Source organism: Citrus sinensis, chromosome 5, assembly GCF_022201045.2.
Source record: "Citrus sinensis cultivar Valencia sweet orange chromosome 5, DVS_A1.0, whole genome shotgun sequence".
NCBI classification, from domain to species: domain Eukaryota; kingdom Viridiplantae; phylum Streptophyta; class Magnoliopsida; order Sapindales; family Rutaceae; genus Citrus; species Citrus sinensis.
The window spans coordinates 30,979,834-31,001,782 of NC_068560.1; the positions used below are offsets into that span (position 1 = coordinate 30,979,834).

A 21,949-nucleotide genomic window follows, 5' to 3' on the forward strand; every position below is an offset into this window, starting at 1 on the left:
ATGAGCAAATACTCCTGCCCTAATGCCGTTTTCTATGCTTGTGAAACGAGAGAAACATCCCAACTCAATCCTTTCACGTGAGGAGTAGTGCTTTTCAGCTGGAATCAAACGTGGGGGAGAATTAAAAATGTGGAAAAAGCAAAAGGAGCAAAAGTTCACGTGTTGGTGTGGGGGGGGGGCCCAGAGAAACGGCATTACTGTATGTCGTTTCTCTCGGCATTCTCTCGGCATTCTCGCTGAGAAGCATTTTCCATCTTCATATCATCAGCCATATATGTGTCTTGTATGCATATATTATAAAGGAATTAATGGGTAGCTATATTTCACAAAAAGTCGATGACCATGTGTATGTGATGTATTGGCAACTCTTGCACGGCTCTATTATGTTCACCAAAAAGTGGTGGTGGCGATTGAGTAAAGAATTTACAACTAATACAGGCCAAAGAAACAATCTTAGCTTCTAGTTCAAGTAAACACCATCAAATGAGTCATTTCTTTATAAACCTCCAAACTCTTCACATTATTATTTGCCTCAATTGCATAAGTAACGGAGAGTATGAACTAAATTTTTTAGAAATTTAGTTACCACATTGGGATTTTGTGCCGGAAACTGAACCATGTCAGCTTCTTGGGTGCAATTGCAAATTCAGGATCATCATGTACATCCACTTTGTGCAATGATTTATTATTAGCATTACTTACAGTTTTTTTTTTCCTTTAATTTGTGTTTTTTTAATATTTGGATAGATATGAGGATGGCAAAACATATGTGACATAAGTATAATGTACTTATTCTTCGCAATTATTATTTTTTCCTTTGATATATAAATCTCAACAGTACAAGAAAATTTTATTAAACAAACCTGGTGTTTGTTCTGCTTAATTCCAATGTAGATAATTAATTGAATCAATGTGCAGGTGGTGATGGATAACGGCTTACTCCAAGTCACAATATCAAAACCAGATGGACATGTCACTCGAATTCAAGGTTATGGCATCGATAACATGCTTGAAGTTCGTAACAAGGAGACTAATAGAGGGTACATTGCTCGCTGATATTTTCATCCATAATTTTTCTAAATTTTGAAGCGTTTGTATCATGGAAATTAACATGACCCTAAGTAATTTCGATATGCATTGTAGGTACTGGGACCTTGTTTGGAGTGAAACAGGAAGTACTGGAACAACAGGAACAGACGAATTGTAAGTTGTCATCTTTTTTCACAACCTTTTCATATATTTAAGCTAATAATTCTGAGCAGGCCACTGATTAATTAACACGCAGGATCAAAGGGAGTGATTTTAGGGTCATTGTGGAGAATGAGGAACAAGTAGAGATTTCATTCACAAGAATGTGGGACATTTCCCTCCAAGACAAGCTCGCTCCTCTTAATATAGACAAAAGGTTATTTTGCTAAAATTTGATGCTCGGGTGCAAACATCTGCATTTTACAAAATGTGAATTTGTACTGTGACCATACTTTTACTGAGACGTCCGCACCTAAGATTGACGTGGCGTAACACTAATAATATTATTGTCTTTCCAGATATATAATGCTTGGAAACACCTCCGGATTCTACTCCTATGCAATCTACGAGCACATAGGAGAATGGCCTGCTTTCAACCTCCCACAAACCAGGATGGTTTTCAAGCTTAGAAAAGACAAGTAACACAAACTGCTCTCAAATTAATAGTTTGATTATAAGACCAGAAAAATACATGGTTAAATGGTTAGTAATTGTATATTATGGGCAAACAGGTTTCAGTACATGGCGGTATCGGATAACAGACAGCGCCACATGCCATTGCCGGACGACCGCCGGCCAAAAAGATGCAAAGAACTGGCCTTCCCAGAGGCTGTTCTACTCGTCAATCCTATGGAGCCCGAGTTCAAGGGCGAGGTACTTTGCTTGTAATTTTTGTGCTTCTGGCGGCATATCGTTAACTGATTTGCCACCCATTTTCTAAAATTTTGGCCGTTAATGACTTCATTTCACAGCAATCATCAATCATGAAATTTAGGCACGACGTGCCAATCCCAAACTTAAGGCCCAAGTTTCAGAAGAATGCTTTGCTTGTAAGATATTTTGTGAAGCATACTTATTATTAATTTGTAGGTGGATGACAAGTACCAGTACTCATGTGAGAATAGAAATCTTAAGGTTCATGGGTGGATATGCTCTGATCCTGCAATTGGGTTCTGGCAAATAACTCCCAGCAATGAATTTCGATCAGGTGGGCCACTTAAACAGAATCTAACATCACATGTTGGCCCCATCACTCTTGCAGTAAGTAAACTGAATTTCCCTTTATTAGTCCTTCAGAATTTACGACTGCCTGTATCATCAATTTTCTAACATGTGATCTCTGATTTTGATTGCGCAATCAGATGTTTCTTAGCGCTCATTATGGAGGAGAGGATTTGGTGCTGAAGCTGAAGCAGGATGAGCCGTGGAAGAAAGTTCTTGGCCCGGTTTTTTTCTATATCAATTCTTTTTTGGATTTGGACAGCGATGATCCGAAGGCCTGGCTATGGGAGGATGCTAAACAACAGGTTTGCACAGTCACTCATGGATTATGTGAGGGCCGTTATTTTAAGTAATTTTATGGAAAAAGACTCAAGTAAACTGAAATTTCAGACGTTGAACGAATCTGAAAGCTGGCCGTACAGTTTCCCAGCTTCGGAAGATTTTCCAAAATGGAATCAAAGGGGTAATATTAGTGGCAGATTACAAGTCCAAGACAGGTCCGTATTTGTTTCTGTCTTAGTATTTGTAAGTACAAATAGCCCACAAGGGCTTTATTTATAGAAACCATTTGTGTGTCATCACTAACTTTGCTGAGACTATCTCCATGCAATCAAATTTTGATTATTGACATTATTTTAATTTGTTGAATTTCGATTGAAGTTTTAGTGGTAGCACTTGCCCTACAGGTATGTTAGTGATGACTATCTAACAGTAGACGGCGCTTACGTTGGGTTAGCACCCCCAGGGGATGCAGGATCATGGCAAACAGAATGCAAGGTGCTTAGCAGCAGTATATTTTTCCATTTCTTTCGCAAGATACATAGTTTAAGTTGACACAGCTGCAATATTGTGTTCTATTTCCGACCAGGGCTATCAATTTTGGACGACAACAGATACTGATGGCTTTTTTTCGATCGGTGACATCCGTGTTGGGGACTACAACCTTTATGCTTTTGTACCTGGTTTCATCGGAGACTATCGCAATGATGTTGTTTTAACCATAACTGAAGGTATTACTTTCTCATCTGACTGATGTCTCGCGAGCTGTGAGTTCTCATATTTCAGTATTGACGTGCATAATCTACTGTTTGAAAAAATGGAACAGATAGTGATATTGACATGGGTGATCTTGTATTTGAGCCCATAAGAGATGGCCCAACATTGTGGGAAATTGGCATCCCCAGCCGATCTGCTGCTGAATTCTACATCCCTGATCCTGATCCGACATATGTCAACAAGCTTTATGTTAACCACCCAGACAGGTTAGCTCTGCACCCCATAATTTTAGTGACATGCTTTGGAAAAGCATAGTCATAGATGTTACTGACAATAGTGGCATACATTTTACCATGCATGGGAGTTCATAATTTTTTGTTGTTATTACTTTTGTTGTTCTTATTCAGTCAGCGGCTGACTCTCGTCTGTAATTTTTTAAAAACTTGGATAATTTTATGATATTTAAGAATCAATAATAAAAAAAGAAAATGAAAATTACCTTTTGTGCGTGCAGGTTTAGGCAATATGGATTGTGGGAAAGATATTCGGATTTGTACCCTGAAGGGGATTTAGTTTACACCGTCGGCGTTAGCGACTACAAAAACGATTGGTTCTACGCTCAAGTTCCTAGGTTTGGCTCCTTAGTCCTTCCACATCTATACTTATATCTTGAGTAGATAATTGCAGTTGGCCACGCTATTATGCTTCTTCTACTTAATTTAGAAGGCTCAATCGCTAGTGTTTGATAAACCCACTAAATTTTATTTGGCAGAAAAATTTTAGCCGACCACTCACTTAATCAACTTGATAGCTAATTATTTATTCATAGTAGTTACTACTTATGGATTAAAAGATGAATCCCCATAATATTACTTGATAACAAGTAAATTTGATGCGTCAATGAAAATTTTGAGTAAACGCAGGAAGAAAGATGATAACTCATACGAGGCAACTACATGGCAAATTAAGTTCAAACTTGACACTGTGGATCAGAATGCAACATATAAACTGCGAATAGCTCTTGCGACTGCTAACGTTGCAGAATTGGAGGCAAGAAACCTGTTCATATTCACAATCCTATTTTCTAGTTCTTGTTACTTATTCAGCATGAAAAACTGACATGGTAACTTTGATTGCTTTTCCTGAAGGTCCGGGTGAATGATGAGAAAGCAGAGCCTCCTCTGTTTACAACTGGGCAAATTGGGCATGACAATGCAATTGCAAGACATGGAATTCATGGTCTCTACCGGCTCTACAGCATGGATGTCCCAGCGGCTAACCTTGCTGCTGGGGAAAACACCATCTTTCTGAGACAAGCTACAAGCAGTAGTGCTGTAGCTGGGGTCATCTATGACTATATTCGCTTCGAAGGACCCCCATCTTCTAATTCCAACATAGAGAAAAAGGAAATTTAGACACTATTTACCGTTCCGAGAGCAAAAACTGTGGATGTGTTCGGTTCGTACTATGTAAACTTTGCAGTATAATGTTATTACAAAAGCTGAGTGTAACAGTTCATCAATAATGACTTGAATGTAAATGGTAATCATGTTAAACAGAGTAATTAACTGCTAGCAAATAAAATTCAACCTGTGACTATTCATTCACTGCTAGTAATTGTTATCCATTTATATTCAACGAATTCAACTCCCCCCGGATTTTAATTCCGCACCTGAAGCTGATTCTATAAATATATATGGAGGATAATTTACATGGACTTATCGAGTCTCTTCTTGGTTTCCTCGGCGTTATCAGCAGCTTCCACCTGCATCTTCCAAATCTGCTGATCAGCTTCCGTTGCTTCCCTCTCGTTTCTCGCTGTTGCCTTCTTCGCCTGCTCCCGTTAATTTCATAACATTACCATCAAATCATTTTGTTAAGAAAACACTAGACGCAACAATATATAATGTATTTCTTTCATGTATATTGATCAAGATCCAAACAACCTTCATACCTGTCCGATAAACCAGGCTTTGACATAGCAGAAAACTTCCTGCAAAGAAGTTTTGAAGAATAAGCAATCTTTCTTCACGCGAGACAGAGGTGACGTTTCCTGATTTCTCTTCGTCGTCTCTGTGGTTTGTGCTGGTGAAGATTTTGCCGCCTCCATGTTCCTATTTTTTTTTCCCCCTCTTTACTCCAATTTATTTTTAATTTTTAATTTACGACAAAGACCAGAGAGAGTCCAAGTCTAAAAGAGCATCATGTTAATTGTTACCACGTCAGTGCTGTTTCTTTACGAGGCAAGCTCTTCGCTTGCCACGACGTACAATGCCGCAGCGAGCTGATAGTTTTGGGAAGTTTCCGGTCCAACCCGATCCTTTTCAAGTGATAAGATGCTCTAATGAACTTGATTATTATTATTATTATTATTTATGAACAGATGCCGAGTAGGCAAAATCAAATTGACATTTTTAGCCCATATTTTAATCGAATTTGAAGGACGGGACTCAATCCAAACTCCTCAAGACAATTAAATTTGATTTGTTTCGCACTCTTAAAAATTAAAAAAAAAAAACTTAAAATTTTGATATATAAAATTTATATTTCATATAATGTTACATTTAATGTATCGCGAAATATAAATATAAATTGTTTAGGAGAAATTTTGGATGCTAACGTGGGCCAATAGTTGAATAACATGTAGTAAAGAAAGTTAACAAAGGGAGGCTACCTTATTTGATTAGGAAGGAAAGTCAACCAAGTGAGGCTATCTTGTTTAATTAGAATAGCTTACAGAAACTGTAAAGAAAATGATAGGTTTGGAAAAATACACATTATCAAAAGATATTGTTGGAAGTTAGATTTTGGTAGTTAATGTCAACATGTGAACAGTATACACCTGAAAGGGAACAAAAATATCTTCTTTTAGCTAAAGATAATGAATCAATAAGAATGTAGATTCTCTGATCAAGTAATGAGAAAAAATCACATCAACTATCCTTTTAATACCACAAAAAAATCAACAAGACCACATGGATAGGAGGTTGCCACGTGTCTAGCTGAGGAAACAAAAAGGCAACTGGAGGTTTTCTTTCCTCTTAAACTTATAGATGTCACCATCAAAGGACCACAAGGCAAATTACTCAAATAGCCTCACCTAAGGGAGGCCAACCATTAAATGAGTGTCACGTGTCTAAAATTACCAAAACACTCTCGTGAACACTCTTACGTAAGCTCCACATGTTAAATCTTGAGGGGGCTCACTTCATCTCTAGCGCTATCTCTCTCTTTTAGCTTCATCCAAACTTAGGCCTCTTTTTTCCATATTTGATTTCTTAGAGAGGCTGTTTCATCCTCTTCTCCCTCTATTTTTACATCACCATAGAAAATTTTGGCCATGTCACCTCTTAAAGAAGCTTTTCTCTTATTTTTCTCCAAGAAAACTCTCTAATCTCCATAAGACTCACATTTCCCTCATGTTAGTATCCACAATAAACAAACTTTAATAAGGCTTTTTGATATTATAGAGCAAATTATGCAATAATTCATTTATATAGTGGATTGTAGATGAGCTACTCCCGTAGATGTAAGTCAAAAGACCGAACCATGTAAAATATTGTGTGCTCTTTATTGTTTATACTTATTTTTTGCTTGTTGTGATGATTTTGATGTCCAAATCATATTTCATATATGAGTTCACGTGAGTTATCCTACAAACTCTACAAAATTAATTAGATAAGCTCTTTAAAGTTATTCTCGAAACTTTCTTGAGTTCCTTATGTCCAACTCTACAAGCTCACCATAATATTCCAATCTTAGAACACCACAACTCACCTCCCAAATCATCTTATCTCACCTCCCAACACCACAACTTATCTCTCATATCACCTTAGCTATACTCCTACCCTAAACCTCAAAAAATACATCTAAAGCCAAACTTAGCCTAATCTCCCCCATAATATATAAATTTTATTTGTTTTAATTGGATTTGACATGAATTTAGTGAGAACAAATGTTTAATGGTTCAAAATCGGATCTTAGCCAAAATTTGGTTAAAATATAAATATATATTTTAACTTTTTAACTAAGATAAAAGAATGTTAAGATATCTTAGTTCTTTTATACACACACATACATAGAGAAAGAGAGATTTTAGTTTACTTATTCTCAAATTAAAAAACGTATTGAATGAAAAGTATTATAAAACACAAATCACTTTTGGTAAAAAAGAAAAAAATTATTAATTCCTAAAAATTAAGAAAAAAATATTTACCTTTTGAAGTCATTTTTAATTTTAATTTCAAATAACATCTTTTGAATTTTTATAACAACTTATGAGGTTTTGTTTTTTTGGGAGAATCGCCAAATGTTATAATGTGTTAAATATAATGAAAGACACGTTAATCAGCCAGTAATTTGTTAAATATTACCGGTCGCCGGTCGGGGACCCAAAAAACAAAAAAGCTTTAAAATAATCCATGCTCAATGGGCCAAAGATTGGGCCAATAGTGCCGCAATGCGGCCTAGATCATACATTCACAGTTTCACACAAATTTCCCGTCAACACTCAGCATAGTCAAATAAGGGCATAATAGTCATTGCGATTATCTCAATTATGTCGCGGCTATATATACTTCCATCTACAAAAGTTAGGGTATAAAAAGCCCCAAAATCTCTCCGCCCAAAAAAATTCATCTTCACAGCAAACGTTCAACAAGTCTACCATTTAAATCAATCACCACCCCCCAATACGTAAGCTCCAATTTGTAGCTTCAATTTCTCCATGCAATTTTGTGTTAACTTGATCAAAATTTTAGATACTGAATCATCATATTTTGTGTTGTTGTGTTTTTTTGCCTGCACAAATTCAATCTTGACTCGATGCATTTGTTGAATACGTGGACTGAATCGACAGATCACGTGAGAAATGGCGACGTTTGAGCTGTATCGCAGGTCGACGATTGGGATGTGCTTAACCGAGACTTTAGACGAGATGGTCCAAAACGGTACGCTTACTCCCGAGCTCGCTATCCAGGTTCTCGTCCAGTTCGATAAGGTACGGTTATTCAATTGTATGTTAACGATCTTGGTATTTGGATACCTATGTTTATTGGTTTTTATTTTTATTTTTTGTGAATTATTTATTTATGTTTTTCATCTTATAGTCTATGACAGAAGCGCTAGAAACTCAGGTGAAGAGCAAGGTCTCCATTAAGGTATCAATTTCTTTTTCTTTTAATTTATTTTTAATCTTTTAAGATACTTTTTTTTTTTGACGCACAGTCTTGTTAAGCATTTGTCTGTTTAGGGATCTGAGGTGTGAATCTGGCTATGTTGTACTTTTGCTTTATTTTGAAATAACAATACGAATCACACAGCCACCTATACTTGATGGCTGGTGATTCTATTCACTTGTGGATTAAAAGCCCAACAACTTGATTCCAGATATACCCTAATTTTGATTCATGTATTGCTGGAGGTGGAAGATCTGTTCTCAGTGATTGCTAATGAATTTTTAGGAATCAAATGCTATTGTGATGAACTAAGGTAGAATATACATGGCAAAATTTGTGGTCTAAATATTCTATCAGTGCAGTGTAAATCCACTGATAGAGATAATAGTTATTCAGCATGTGCTTAGACTATAGAGTTTTTGCATCAGGTGATAATTGATCTTAATATTATTTATGTATCCTATTTATGTGCCTTTGAATGTCCTTTTACTGTTAAGTTGTTAGCTGTCTTTTCAAAGAGTTACTCTTGTTAAACGACAAAAACTTTTTTTATGGAAAATGGCCACTGGGACCAGTATCATGGGCTTCATAGAAGCCATGGTATTTGGGAATTTGAGATCTTATGGAAGAATCATTCTAAATGATTGGAATTGGTGACTGGCTGTTGTAAGATTCCAAGTTTCTTTCACTTTATTATATCATTGTCCTTTGCCTTTTCTTAGAGCAATTAATTGGAGTATCTAGTATGTTTAAATTCTTATTTATTGAATGCCTCATTTATAGTAACTTCCTTGGCTTTATATATATGTTGGATCTCTTAAGATTTTCATGCTCGTGCGAACATCAAATGAATCATTTGATTTTTTCTGGCTAGTCCTTGTGCTTTTTGAATGAGTCAATGTGACATGTCCATAAAGTGCTTACTTATGCGCTATTATAAACTTAGTGCGATAGGAAGACTTATGCGCTATTATAAAATAGCTGAGGCTGAGCATATGAAGGGGAAACCAATTGCCATGCCTAAATACTGGTCTAGTATTAGTGCAGAATGGTATATAGGAACTTGTACCAAATTATAACTGTTGCAGACAATTAAGAAATCCACATTAAATTGCAAAGAAGTTATACAATACTTGAGTCATATGACTCATGGAGAGGAATCCCTGAAAATTTTAAGTCTCCAAACTGTTTTTCACAGATGTCTATGGTTATGCAAAAAGTAAAACTCAAATTTATGTATTAATTTAAGTCTGATTGGATGCTTACTTTTATGCACAGGTTTGACTCATATTGTAATCATTTGTGTTTGCCAATTTTTGTGAGTGCAAATGTTAGGGGACATGCATGTTTTTCATGCATATTTGTATATTTTGAAAATAAGAGAAATAGATTCCTTTGCAATTTGTTTTATCCAGAGAAGTAGGCTTCTTAGGCTGATAGCTGAGCATTATAATTCACGTCAATCCAGGCCCCTACCTAGGATGTACTGCTATCATTTATTTTGTTGTGGGTGAAATCTGAGCATTTGAAATTTTAACTTCTCCTGAATTCCTCAGGGGCATCTGCACACCTACAGGTTCTGTGACAATGTGTGGACATTCATCTTGCAAGATGCTTTGTTCAAGAGTGAGGAATTACAAGAGACCGTCGGTAGGGTGAAAATAGTGGCATGTGACTCAAAGCTGCTATCACAATAAGACAATGAAGATTGGTGTGTTGCTGGGGAATTAGGTTAAATTACTTGGAGAAGGTGGCAATTATGCATTATTGATGAACATAATTTGTAAAGCCGCCAACTGTTTTCAACTGGTGATGATTGTAAAGCCATTGAGGCTGCTACATCCTTGCTTTGTCGGATCTCTATAATGGGACCAATGGGAGCATATTCCCCCACTGACCCATTAACCCTTAATATTTGCTTATGTGTAGTAAAAGAATTAATTACATTAACAATTAATAATTAAATTATTATAATCTAAATTAATTAATTGTTGAAAAAGTATTGTAGTAAGTTAACTTTTCATATTTCATGAAAACTTTTTTAGAATTTGTTGTTTTCCCATCGTATGTATGATGTGTTATTTTGCATGTCTGATATTTTTATTTTATAAAACAGTGACGGAAATATCTTTCTAAATTGACGTATATGATATTTTAGTCCTTTAAAAAAAAGAGGAGGAAATGATGGAGCCACTTATTCATCTTACAAATTATTTTATAAAAGTTGATATCATATTCATATTAGTTGGCTAGAAAGTATTACTAAGCTCAGATGATTTTTCACATTTTATCACTTAATAAATTTATATTTAAATAACTTCTTATATTTTATAATGTCAAAAAATAATACTGGTCTTAACAGGTTTACATGTTAACCCAACGCCATTTACTGAATAACTAGTATCAAACATGATTTAATTAAAAATAGGTGATGCAATCACAATATGATTATATGAATAATAATTATGTCACATTAATCTAATGCTGGAGTAATTTTATAGGAAGAATCTTTTACTTTATTAACATAAAAAAAAAACAAAAATTTTAATATATTATAAGATTGAATATAATAATATTTTTAATTTTTAATTTATCCTTTATTTATTAAAAGAGAGGAGACCCTTACTATCATTCAATCCAATATCCCTAATTTTGTGCACTCATTTTGGGTTGGGTCAAAAAAGTAGTGCAACATAAATTGCCATGCCAAATTGCCTACTCACATGGTCCTGCGCGGACCTGTTTAAAATAAATTTACAACCTAGGTTCTTATTGTCAAATTTTCAGAATTTAGGGATACAGATGTTATTACCCTGATTTCAAATTACATGGGCGGGAGTATTTCAAATCTCTCTCTCTCTAAATTCCAAATCGCAGGCACACTCTCTCTAGTGTTTTCTTTTCTACTCATTGGAGATTTAGCTCACTCGATTCATTTCTCGTTTCATTATTTTCTATTAACATGAGATGATGAAAGATCTTTGTTATACTTATTCTTCTCGCCGATAATTTGATTGTGCTCATATGTTTCCAGATTTAGGTTTTCTTTTTCATACTCTTAAGATAAAAAATTTATCAGGATTGAGTGGAATCAACGCTTAATTTTGAGCAACGAAAAGTTTATTAAGAGATTTTGGAGCATAATTAGTTAATTAATTGGCAGTTAAAAGATGGGAGTAGAAAATTACCATGTAATCGAGCTCGTGGGTGAAGGATCTTTCGGTAAAGTATATAAGGGGAGGCGCAAGTACACGGGTCAGGTACTCTTTTTATTTCATTCATTAATTTTTGCTTTTTAAATTGTTTGAAGGGAGAACAAGATTCAATGCTATTGTTGATTTCAGACTGTTGCAATGAAATTTATCATGAAGCATGGAAAAAGTGAGAAAGATATACATAATTTACGGCAAGAAATTGAGGTCTGTACTCAATTTTTTTCTATAGGCAAAGTTGTTTGACTTAACATGTACTGGAGGTTTTGTTGAAGTCTGAAATTCTTTTACATGTTTTTTTATGTTTATTTTTTTGCAGATTCTAAGAAAGCTGAAGCATCAGAATATTATTGAAATGCTTGATTCCTTTGAGAGCCCGCAGGAGTTCTGCGTTGTAACTGAATTTGCACAAGTAATCTTCCTCTCACTTTATCAATTTCACACTCACACAATGGTTTTATGTATGCATTCGGATGGATTTGAGAAACTGCTCATGTGTCTTGATTTTAGGGTGAACTGTTTGAGATTCTCGAGGACGACAAATGCCTCCCAGAAGAACAAGTGCAATCAATTGCAAAGCAGTTGGTACTTCCTTCTTGACAAATACTGTTTGCTGTGATCTTTGCCATGGCTATTGTTTGATTTCATAGAATTCAAGTTTACTGTTTATTATGATTTTCCTCTCAAATCTAACTTTTGTGCGTTAAGAATTGCAGGTGCGAGCATTGCATTACTTGCATTCAAACCGTATCATCCATCGTGACATGAAGCCACAAAACATTCTCATTGGTGCTGGGTCTGTTGTCAAGGTTGATAGTTTAAAACGTGCTTATTTTGTGTGTGTGTGTGTGTGTGTGTATTTATATATTTATGAGGATATATATCCACCCCAATCCTATTTTGAATTTCTAGTGATACTGTATGCTGCTAATTTATATTTCATAAATTTGCTCCATGGGCAATGTTTGCCTGGTGGTGATAGCAGTGTTAATGTGTATTTTGTTTACAGTATGCATATTCTTTTAAATACTTCTTCAAAGAAACTTGACCATATATTCCTTGCTTTCATCCCAGCTTTGTGACTTTGGGTTTGCACGTGCAATGTCTGCAAATACTGTCGTTTTGCGATCTATCAAAGGTTTGGATGGTTTTGAAACAATTCTTATAGGTTATTGTTTTAGGTTGGAACTACTGAAGTGATCCAGAACTATCCTAGCAATATTAATCTATGCCAGGTACTCCTTTATACATGGCTCCGGAGCTGGTACGGGAACAACCCTACAACCACACTGCTGATTTATGGTCACTTGGCGTTATATTGTAAGTCAAACTCAAGCCTTCTTTCTCTATAATGGAAAATCAAATTTGATGTAGTTCTATGGCTAAATTAATTAGATCTTGTCTGGTGCCCCTGTTGTCTTTGGTTCTTTTGGTTCTTTTCAATATAAAGCTATTGTTTCGATCTTAAAAAATTTATGTTGTTGATTTCTGTTGTCTAGTTTCCTTGAACTTTCTTTCCATCATGGTATTATTGGTTGGTTTGCTTATAATTTAGTTAAGAAGTGTTACATTTTTTTAGATTCAAAATTCCACACGACATTATTTCTTGGTGGTTCATCAATTTGTTTTTGTTTTATTTTTTTTAATAATTTTTTACTACTTTGCTTATTCTCAATTTCTATCTTTTTAAAAGTGAACCTAGGGCAGGAAGAAGCAGAGTAATAACTTATCACCTTTACCAAGGTGAAACATGTACAATCATACATGAGTTTTTGGGTCATTTAAACACTTAGGCCAAGGAAATTGCATCTTAGCATTACTTTCCATACTGGTATCAACTTGCTTTCTGTTTGTGGAAATCATTTGATTGGTTTATCCGTGTTAAAATACCATAGAACTTACCTACGTAGGTTTTTTTCCCCATCTTCTTAAATTGTACTCATGCTTGTACCTCCGCATAAATCCATTTTATGCTAGTGCAACTGAAGCACATGATGCCTTTACTGTGCCATGAAACTCATAACCATGTTTTCGTATATGACAATATTTTTCTTTAAACTCAAGTACTAGGGGTAGGAATGCTAAAAATCAGAATCACAAAAGAATGCATGAGCACAGTTTGTCAAAGGAAAAAAGAACACGAAAAAGTTTATTTCGATATAATCATGTGCTTTCCCTTAATGAGAATAAATGGAAAAGAGAAATTGTGTATATGTGTAGTTATTAGTAATTTGTCATTATTGATTCCTCATTTTTCCTTGTTTTTGTTCAACTTGAGTTGACTATTTTGTTATGGACCCACCAGGTATGAATTATTCGTTGGCCAACCTCCATTTTATACAAATTCAGTATATGCATTGATTAGGCACATTGTCAAGGTAAATATGCTCAAATCTTTTATAACTGTTCATTCATGCTCAGTAATCTTTTTGTGAACCTAAAGGCTAATAAATATTACTAGAAATATTCCAGGATCCAGTCAAGTATCCAGATGAAATGAGTCCAAATTTCAAGAGCTTTCTAAAGGGACTGCTTAATAAGGTTATTCAATAAATAAAATGCATTTCTCTTTTTGATAACTGTTTATAAATTCTGATTGCGAATCCCTTATCCTGATCGGCTTCTCATATCTTGCAAAATAGGTGCCACAAAATCGACTCACTTGGTCTGCACTCCTTGAACATCCATTTGTAAAAGAAACTTCAGATGAACTGAATGCTTGGGTAATGTTATCTTATATTTCCATTATATTCACTGTCTGCCTGTAGTTTATGTTTAAAGACTTTCTGGATTTTATTGTCTCTAAATTCTCCGTCATATATTCTTGAAAATTTTAAATAGTTGATGAATGATCTATAGGAGTTGCGTGCTACATCTGTTGAAGCCAGGGGATGTAATGCAACATGGACAGCTGAAGGAAATGCTATTCAATCATCATCTGGTTTGATTGTTTTCATTTCTTACTGTATAGTGTTTACATTCTTGAGGTATTTAAGCTTTCCCTATTTTTTGACAGTCGTAAATTATTGTGTCAAAGGTAAAAGCAATTCTCCAGCTGTTTCTGTGAATAACACTTCTCCAAGCCTTCACAGTGACATGGAATTAAACAGTTCCAACACAAGTCAATCTAATTCTTCACCCTGTGAAGCATTTCCAGGATTTTCAAGTCCTAACAATGTTAAACCATCAGGTATACTCTCGCAGTTTAAGAAAGTTATTTGCCTGCATTATGCTGTCTGATGTTGAAAATGTCATTTAAATGTTGAACATAGATTATTTTCTCTATAATCCTTTTGCGCCAGAAATCTTCTTAGTGCGTCTTATACATGATCGATGATCCGAATCCTTCTTTTAGACCTCTGTTTTGTACTATAGTTGCAACTGAATCTTCTTTTCAACCATAATCTCATAATTCCTTTCTTTATTTCTCTCAATTATGGGACTAAACTATACCTAGTTTTAAGTCATTTCTGATCTGATGTCCGTCCCCCAATTGCTTTATCTGCATCTTGTTTTCCTGCTATTGAGAAGTTTTTTTTATTTTTTTTATTTTTATCATTTTCCCATTAGTTTATCATTTTTGTTCGACGGAGTTGGATTCTTCCAAAGATCGATAAGCACTCCCAAATAAGGGTTGTGATTGGCTGATATGTTGAGCAATGCATATCTGATTTATTCACTGCTCAGGAGCTGTTCCACTTCCCCAATGTCACTTAATGACAATATCATTACTTGATGTTTTATGATTAAAGTTATATATTTTATACTGTTCACTTTTATTATTGATCAAATTTATAAGTTAGTTTCATTACCATTTCGCTCCTAAATGCATTAATCTATGTTATGAACCATATTATCTCTCTTCAGGTAGTCAGGCGTTGAACAGATTGGAAAATAACTCCCGCACAGTTAAAGGTGCACTGTCAATTTGTCAAGACAATGAAGCATTGGCACTTATTTTGTTACCTCTGAAAAAATGGTCTCAAGGATCCCAAAACACTTGCAGGTGAAACTTTTGTTCTCTGCCTTATTATTTTTGTTTACTTTTATTTTTTGAGCCTGGATATAGAAGTAGGAAATATTAGATTTGATGCGAATAATACATTTTGCATATTTTTTTCCTGTTAACCAAACTCAACTCTATTTAGGTTGCTCAGTTTTTAGTAAGTTGCAAGAAGAATTCTCATCATGCTTATGCATTTTTTCCTCTGAATGTTTAAAGAAAGACTACCCTGCTCTACTTGCTAGAAGAAAGAATAATTTCGTATTGATGAATTAAACTTTCAGTGAGTTGTTGGTTCCTTGCTAGTCAAAGTCTGTTTGAAGACCTTGAGAGGAAAAGGTCAGACTTGGAAGTCCAAACCAGACCGAAAGGCATGCTTTGCATAATGCTAGATGTTGGTGTCTTGCATGTACCAAAGAAATTCTAGATAAATGTTGCATATATAGGGATTGTTCTTTGGAAGGTTGGATGTCAAGCTCTTTTTACCTCATTGGACCTTTTGTAGATACAGCTTGCAGAAGCTTGTTACGTGGTTTATATGTTCTTGATTTTAGAATAAGAGACTCCTATAAAAGTTTCATTTGTAAGATTTAATTTCGTTTTCAACATATTCAGGGATCAAGATGTTCTTAATTCAAACCAGTCACTGCGAATTCTATCAAACCTAGTTGCAGCAAGTGCTATCCAATCTAATGGACTGCTTGATGAAATAATATCAGAACTTCTTGATTTCAGTTCTGTGGTAGTCAGCTTAAAGGCTTCTGAACTCAATGACTTATTAGCAAAGGTATTTTCTGCTTGTTATAATCTCTGTGTCATGTCACCCAAGCCATAAAACTTAGTTGATGGATCTTTGTGGAATAAGTGATATAGACAAAACTATCTTAATCTTGATTGGTTCCTGAATTCTAATCAAATTTTTAGGCTTCATAATTTTTCTTTTAGCTGTAACTCACTATGCATCCAAATTATGAATAATGTACATTTTTTTTCCATTTTAATTTTTGAAATAAATGCTGATTGACAAAACGTCTGTACTTATGCTAATGATTATCTTCTGAGAAGTGTAAAGTATTGAAGAGCTGAATAAATCTTTGACCACTGAATGTTTTTTACCTTTGTTGTTTTTCTGGTGATCAATGGCGGCTTGCAAATTCTAGCATTTCAGAGTTTCTCATGATTTACATTGCTTGCAGTGATTTTTCTCCCTGATGATTGATGATGGCTAACTACAAACTTTTCGCAGAGTTTCTTGATCATTAAAATGCTGATAGACAATAGTGGAAGTTGCATTGCAAGCTCATATTTCACAAACTGGGTAGCCGTTGTTGAAATATTTTCAAAGGTCAGATTCATCTATACTATATGCTGGTTCCCCAGAATCTATATGCCCTTTTCTCCCTCTAATCCTGTGGATATGTAGGTTGTTTCTTGCAATGAAGATGCCTCTGGAAGAGTAATGTATGAGGCCACTGCTTGCATAACTGTTATGTTATCTAGAGTAGCCCAGAATCTCAAAGCATCTTCCTCAGCTCCAGGTCCTGATGCAAATTCTACTCCTAGGGTGAATGAAACTCTGAAAAGGATTTTAGACCATGCTAAAACATCAGGCTTAGTAGACCATTTATGTTGCTGCTTAGCAACTTCCGGATCAAATCTGAATTCCGGTTCTTCAAATATGTTGCGAGCTGCATGCGAAACATGTAAAGCTATTTTTTCCCTGGTAGATGTACTGGAAATTCATTTTTCCATGGAGAATGCCTATCTATTCCCCCTAAATGCATTCTGGAGTCATTCTTTACTCCGACTTGACATTAGGGACCATGAGCGTGGGTCATTGGTTGGACCTGAATCAGCAAGAATTATTGATGCACTGACAAGAGCTTTCCTTCGCTCAAAAGCTGTCCAACTTGCTATTAACCATTGCCTTCATCAACGTGCAGAAGCCACACTGTCTGCCGTCATTCAGGTGTTTGTTCTTGTCCACTGAAATTTCTTCTGGTCTGTGTAGTAATTGGTGAAACTACTTTATTCAAATTTTCAAGTATTTTCTAATTTCTTTTGTTTGCTTCATGCTTATATAGTAAATATTTCTGCTCTGGTGTCCATATAAATATAATATTCTGATTAATGTTTCAGCTCTTGTCAAGGTGCTGCCTCCGTAGTGGAATCATTCCAAGTATTCTTTGTGGCTTCCCCAGTTCTCTTCCTGTGACTACTGTTGTCAGCGGTGGAGAAGATGGCACTGCTGTTTCGGAGATATTCTCAATTCTATCTTTATGTGCATCTTCAAATAAAGATTCGCAAGTAGGTGAAACAAGCAATGTGAAGGGAAAACCAAGCAATCCTTGTGCCCTGGCTCAGCACTCATGCCTTTTCCTAGCGATAGTTGCTCAATGTCTAAAGTCAACTTTGAGAAATTCAGCATTATTTTTGCTCACAACCACTCCAAAGAAGCAGCTTTCTCGACTTAAAATCCTTGCACATTATTTTTCTTCTGATGATAGAATTAAGACTTATTTTCAATTGCATTCTGCATCAGCCATGCTGGCTTTTGCATCCATCCTATCCCTTGAAAGTGGTGCTACTGTTGAGTCCTCAATCTACGAAATTGCAGTTCCTCTGATTCCTCCAACTGCCACACTTTGTGATCTCCTTAAAATCACATCAGGCAATGCAGATCAGATGGGCCCCATTAGCCAGAGTATCAGCCTCTCCTATTGGCATGGTCTTAAGGATGGATGTGTTGGCTTATTAGAATCCAGACTGAAGTGTGGAGGACCATTGGCGGTACAACAAATGATTGCGAGCAATATCCCTATGCTTCTTATTGATTTGTTAGCCAACACCCATTCTTCTCAACAAATTGGCAGCACAAGAGATCAAATGATGTTATCTCCTGCAGGGGTTGTATCAACAATTTCATCAATATATCACTGCCTTTCAGGTGGAGTCTTAATGTTTCGTCAGGTTTTGCTCAAGAATGAATACATGAAGCTCATCTGTAACTTGTTATCTGATGTCCATCTTAAGCTTGTGAAGGGCTGGGGTGGGCCGGGTGGAGGGAAGGATGGAGTCAGGGATATAATAAATGCAGTAATTGATCTCTTAGCATTTCCCTTTGTCGCTGTACAAAATGCTCCAGGTTTGCCCTCTGCCACTGCTTCTGTAAACAGTGGATTTATTCTCAATATGGGTTCCGCTGGTGGGAAAGTATGCATGGAAGACAGGGACATGGCTAAGGCAATCGAGGAAGACATGGGAAAATATATAAAAATTCTTATGGAGGTCAGATCTCTTTTGCCCTATTTTTTTCCTTATCTTTTTGGGAGGGGGTATGCTTGTGCCATTGTTTTGTCATGTCATGAACAGCACATATACCTTGGTCATTATATATGTCAATGTCATACATACTTCCTGAACAGAGTTGGTAGAGATTAGATCATTGATAAGAACCTAAAATGTATTTTTTTTTGGTTGCTTTTAAGTTCAGTACACTGTATTGGAAATCCAATAAGCTCAGTACACTGTAGAAGTTAAATGGTCGTTGTGATATGAGCAAGCAGAAAATGGTTGTAAGAGACCCCAAGAGCATGTTTTAATTCACTTTAGCATGTTACTTATTAGTGCAAGGTAGAAAACCATCCCGGTGCTGAGTGACCTGTGTAATTCTAATTTCAGGTGGGAGTACCTGGCATCATTCTCCGTTGCTTAGAGCACATGGAATTAAAAAATTTGGGAAGGCCCATTGCCTTCCTTGCAAAAATGATAGGACAACGGTCCCTTGCGGTTCAACTTGTGGGCAAAGGCTTGTTGGATCCAAATAGAGTAAGAAGGCTGCTTGATTCGAGTACAAGGGAGGTCACCCTGGATGTTTTGATGATAGTTTCTGATTTGGCGCGAATGGATAAGGTTGGATTATGTTCTTAATGAGATCGCTATTCTCTTTAATTGTTTCTAAGTTTCTTCTCATTTCTTTGGTATCCCTATTTAGTCACTAATCTTGGCTGTGAAGTCGGATTTAAGTTTCAATTCTGCCTTGAATTAGATTTAGAACTTTCCTCACTCCATTATCTTCTCCCTTCTATTTATGTCATACTTAATTTGTCCCATTTCAAGGAGTTTGGAAATGCATTCATCTCTACTCTAATGTTAGTTTTACTTCTGAAGATCGACCATTAGATTGACTTTAGATTCACAACTTAAAATCAAAACTAAATGTTATCCCTTCCCATCAAATTGAGACAGATAATTAAGCACCACTCTGCATGGATGACATCGTCATCTCAATTTACTGCTGTAAATCAGAATATATTTATTTAGCCCCTTCCCCAGTATCATTATCTTGTTTTTACTTGATTTACAGTAACTCATCTTTACGATGTGCCTGATTAATATTGAACTATTTGAGCATGCAGTGGTTTTATGAATATATTAATGGAGCTTCCATGTTAGAGTTTCTTAAAGACTTTCTCACCCATGAAGATCCCAATGTACGTGCAAAGGCATGCAGTGCTCTGGGAAACATGTGTCGCCACAGCTCGTACTTCTATAGTTCACTGGTAAACTTGTTAAAATCTGATTCCTAGATACCAAATCCTAGTGAGATTCAAAATTTGGACAGGTCCTTGTTATTTACATGCAAACATGCTCATGCATGGGCAAATGATGAAAAAATTTGGCAGGCTTGATTGATTATGCATTTTCTTACAATTGAATGCTATTTTCTAGGCAAAGAATCGTATTATTGGCCTACTCATCGATCGATGTGCTGATCCCGACAAACGAACACGGAAATTTGCATGTTTTGCGGTAAAAGATGTTCTTTCTTGGGTGGTTTTATACCTACTTTCAATTATCTATTTCTAGAATAGAAGTTCCTCTAGGTATTTCCCTCTCAAGTAATGGAATCTCTTACTGTCTTGGTATTGTCACTAGTCTTAAGAATCCACATTTTGTAAATGTCAAATTTCATTACTGTAGACTTACAGCCACAGCTTAAATTCACTCTCCAGATTGGTAATGCTGCCTATCATAATGATGTGTTATATGAAGAACTCAGGAGATCTATACCACTGCTCGCGAATATACTGATTTCAGATGAGGAAGACAAGACTAAAGCAAATGCTGCAGGTGCTCTAAGCAATCTTGTTCGCAACTCGAGCAAGCTCTGTGAAGATATTGTGTCCAAAGGCGCCATGCAGGTTTGTGGGCATGCTTCATTACTTTGTAAAGGCATCTTATTGTTAAGCAGCTGGAACTTGACCAAAGTTTTCCATTAATTTTGAAGGAAAATTAGACAAAGTGGTTGCTATATTCCTTTCTTCTTTATATTGTTTGTGTTGGGACCAATGCGATGTCACAGTCCAAAAATCCATTTACCACCCCCAGTGATGCTATTATCGTTTTCACATCTAATATTGTGCACCATGCCGTGATGACTTTTTCTCTCCAATTAATTTTATGCTGCAGGCTTTGATAAAGTTGGTGGCTGATTGTTCGGTGCTGGCCTTAAACCCAAGCAGGAAAGATGCCGTAAACGAATCTCCACTGAAGATAGCCCTCTTTTCATTAGCAAAGATGTGCGCCCACACTCCCTGCCGACAATTCCTACAGTCCTCCGAGTTGTTCCCGGTGATTGCACGGCTTCGGCAATCGCCAGAATCCACCATTGCAAATTATGCCTCCGTTATCATCAGCAAAGTAGGCGACACTTGATGCCTACAGGTAAAATATTGTTAATCGAAATATACATATCAGTCGCTCGATTTTCCACTATCTCAGTGATGATGATTCTGGTTATTTCAATCAAAAATCGGAACAAAGAACAGAACCAAAATTGCGACGAAGATAGCAATCTGAGTTGTCCTGTGCATTCAATTGTGCATTTCAACCAACTATAGTTGAACTTCAGAAATCAGAATCAGCCACACTGTGTAAAGGCATATTTTGAACTGAACCTTTGTGTCCAAAACATCATAAGAGAAATACTAAGTTCTTATTTTCTTTATTTAATTTTTTTTTTTTAAACAAGGAAATGGCTGTTATATTAAGAAGTTATTTAATATAACTTTTCAAGTTTTGAACCATCAGAAATTTAGTGATAATAGGAAGGTAAATTTCAGATTATTCCTAATAAAATAATAATTTTTAGAATGCTTTAAATTATTGTGAACTTCAATTTACTTTCATTTTTGTTTAAAAGATAAAGGAACAAATAAGATGGATTGATAAAAAAAATTATCTTAATAAAAATGGAGAATAAATTGAGATTTATAATAACTTGCAGCATTTTAAAAATTATCATTTTA

The 21,949-nt window shown here is 35.6% G+C and overlaps 4 protein-coding genes across 6 annotated transcripts; 3 read left to right on the forward strand and 1 right to left on the reverse strand.

Annotated features, from left to right (window-relative positions):
* Positions 1 to 512: 512 nt before the first annotated feature.
* On the forward strand, positions 513 to 4,853 carry LOC102608008 (probable rhamnogalacturonate lyase B). 2 transcript variants are annotated; one of them, XM_052441475.1, is made up of 16 exons: positions 554 to 659; positions 748 to 785; positions 919 to 1,040; positions 1,144 to 1,203; positions 1,286 to 1,405; positions 1,548 to 1,667; positions 1,761 to 1,902; positions 2,119 to 2,289; positions 2,391 to 2,555; positions 2,641 to 2,747; positions 2,937 to 3,027; positions 3,119 to 3,260; positions 3,356 to 3,512; positions 3,761 to 3,877; positions 4,170 to 4,296; positions 4,395 to 4,853. In XM_052441475.1, exons 3-16 carry the CDS (start codon positions 925 to 927, stop codon positions 4,659 to 4,661), a joined length of 1,902 nt encoding a protein of 633 aa, XP_052297435.1. In that variant the 5' UTR covers positions 554 to 659; positions 748 to 785; positions 919 to 924; the 3' UTR covers positions 4,662 to 4,853. The 2 variants fall into 2 exon arrangements, with proteins under 2 accessions (XP_024952035.2, XP_052297435.1); XM_025096267.2 differs by lacking the exon at positions 748 to 785 and having other exon boundaries at positions 513 to 659.
* Positions 4,826 to 5,567, reverse strand: LOC102608295 (uncharacterized). Its single transcript, XM_006472354.4, has 2 exons — positions 5,201 to 5,567; positions 4,826 to 5,080 (listed from the first exon to the last, which is right to left on the reverse strand). The coding sequence occupies exons 1-2, from the start codon at positions 5,354 to 5,356 to the stop codon at positions 4,955 to 4,957; spliced, it is 282 nt and encodes a 93-aa protein (XP_006472417.2). The 5' UTR covers positions 5,357 to 5,567; the 3' UTR covers positions 4,826 to 4,954.
* Positions 5,568 to 7,789: 2,222 nt separating this feature from the next.
* On the forward strand, positions 7,790 to 10,407 carry LOC102608588 (transcription initiation factor IIA subunit 2). Its single transcript, XM_006472355.4, has 4 exons — positions 7,790 to 7,941; positions 8,105 to 8,245; positions 8,355 to 8,405; positions 9,980 to 10,407. Exons 2-4 carry the CDS (start codon positions 8,117 to 8,119, stop codon positions 10,118 to 10,120), a joined length of 321 nt encoding a protein of 106 aa, XP_006472418.1. The 5' UTR covers positions 7,790 to 7,941; positions 8,105 to 8,116; the 3' UTR covers positions 10,121 to 10,407.
* A 672-nt stretch (positions 10,408 to 11,079) lies between these two features.
* LOC102608885 (serine/threonine-protein kinase TIO) lies at positions 11,080 to 21,653 on the forward strand. 2 transcript variants are annotated; one of them, XM_006472356.4, is made up of 22 exons: positions 11,080 to 11,683; positions 11,768 to 11,842; positions 11,955 to 12,047; positions 12,146 to 12,220; positions 12,352 to 12,444; positions 12,710 to 12,773; positions 12,871 to 12,955; positions 13,941 to 14,013; positions 14,108 to 14,176; positions 14,278 to 14,358; positions 14,495 to 14,576; positions 14,673 to 14,825; positions 15,503 to 15,641; positions 16,254 to 16,425; positions 16,885 to 16,983; positions 17,062 to 17,607; positions 17,778 to 18,926; positions 19,320 to 19,550; positions 20,057 to 20,200; positions 20,370 to 20,450; positions 20,654 to 20,842; positions 21,111 to 21,653. In XM_006472356.4, exons 1-22 carry the CDS (start codon positions 11,594 to 11,596, stop codon positions 21,354 to 21,356), a joined length of 4,029 nt encoding a protein of 1,342 aa, XP_006472419.2. In that variant the 5' UTR covers positions 11,080 to 11,593; the 3' UTR covers positions 21,357 to 21,653. The 2 variants fall into 2 exon arrangements, with proteins under 2 accessions (XP_006472419.2, XP_052298816.1); XM_052442856.1 differs by lacking the exon at positions 11,080 to 11,683 and having other exon boundaries at positions 11,794 to 11,842; positions 12,344 to 12,444.
* Positions 21,654 to 21,949: the final 296 nt, after the last annotated feature.

What these genes read in the sequence shown, in the direction of transcription:
- LOC102608008 (XM_025096267.2), top strand. Translation starts at nt 618, where the DNA reads ATGTCAGCTTCTTGGGTGCAATTGCAAATTCAGGATCATCAT. An exon ending in AACAAGGAGACTAATAGAGG is followed by an intron (nt 1,041 to 1,143) that starts GTACATTGCTCG and finishes TATGCATTGTAG; the next exon opens with GTACTGGGACCTTGTTTGGA. An exon ending in TTCTACGCTCAAGTTCCTAG is followed by an intron (nt 3,878 to 4,169) that starts GTTTGGCTCCTT and finishes GAGTAAACGCAG; the next exon opens with GAAGAAAGATGATAACTCAT.
- LOC102608588 (XM_006472355.4), top strand. Translation starts at nt 8,117, where the DNA reads ATGGCGACGTTTGAGCTGTATCGCAGGTCGACGATTGGGATGTGCTTA. An exon ending in TTCTCGTCCAGTTCGATAAG is followed by an intron (nt 8,246 to 8,354) that starts GTACGGTTATTC and finishes TTCATCTTATAG; the next exon opens with TCTATGACAGAAGCGCTAGA. An exon ending in AGAGCAAGGTCTCCATTAAG is followed by an intron (nt 8,406 to 9,979) that starts GTATCAATTTCT and finishes TGAATTCCTCAG; the next exon opens with GGGCATCTGCACACCTACAG.
- LOC102608885 (XM_006472356.4), top strand. Translation starts at nt 11,594, where the DNA reads ATGGGAGTAGAAAATTACCATGTAATCGAGCTCGTGGGTGAAGGATCT. An exon ending in TTGTTGAAATATTTTCAAAG is followed by an intron (nt 16,984 to 17,061) that starts GTCAGATTCATC and finishes GTGGATATGTAG; the next exon opens with GTTGTTTCTTGCAATGAAGA. An exon ending in CACTGTCTGCCGTCATTCAG is followed by an intron (nt 17,608 to 17,777) that starts GTGTTTGTTCTT and finishes TTAATGTTTCAG; the next exon opens with CTCTTGTCAAGGTGCTGCCT.
- LOC102608295 (XM_006472354.4), bottom strand. Translation starts at nt 5,356, where the DNA reads ATGGAGGCGGCAAAATCTTCACCAGCACAAACCACAGAGACGACGAAG. An exon ending in AAGCCTGGTTTATCGGACAG is followed by an intron (nt 5,081 to 5,200) that starts GTATGAAGGTTG and finishes TAACGGGAGCAG; the next exon opens with GCGAAGAAGGCAACAGCGAG.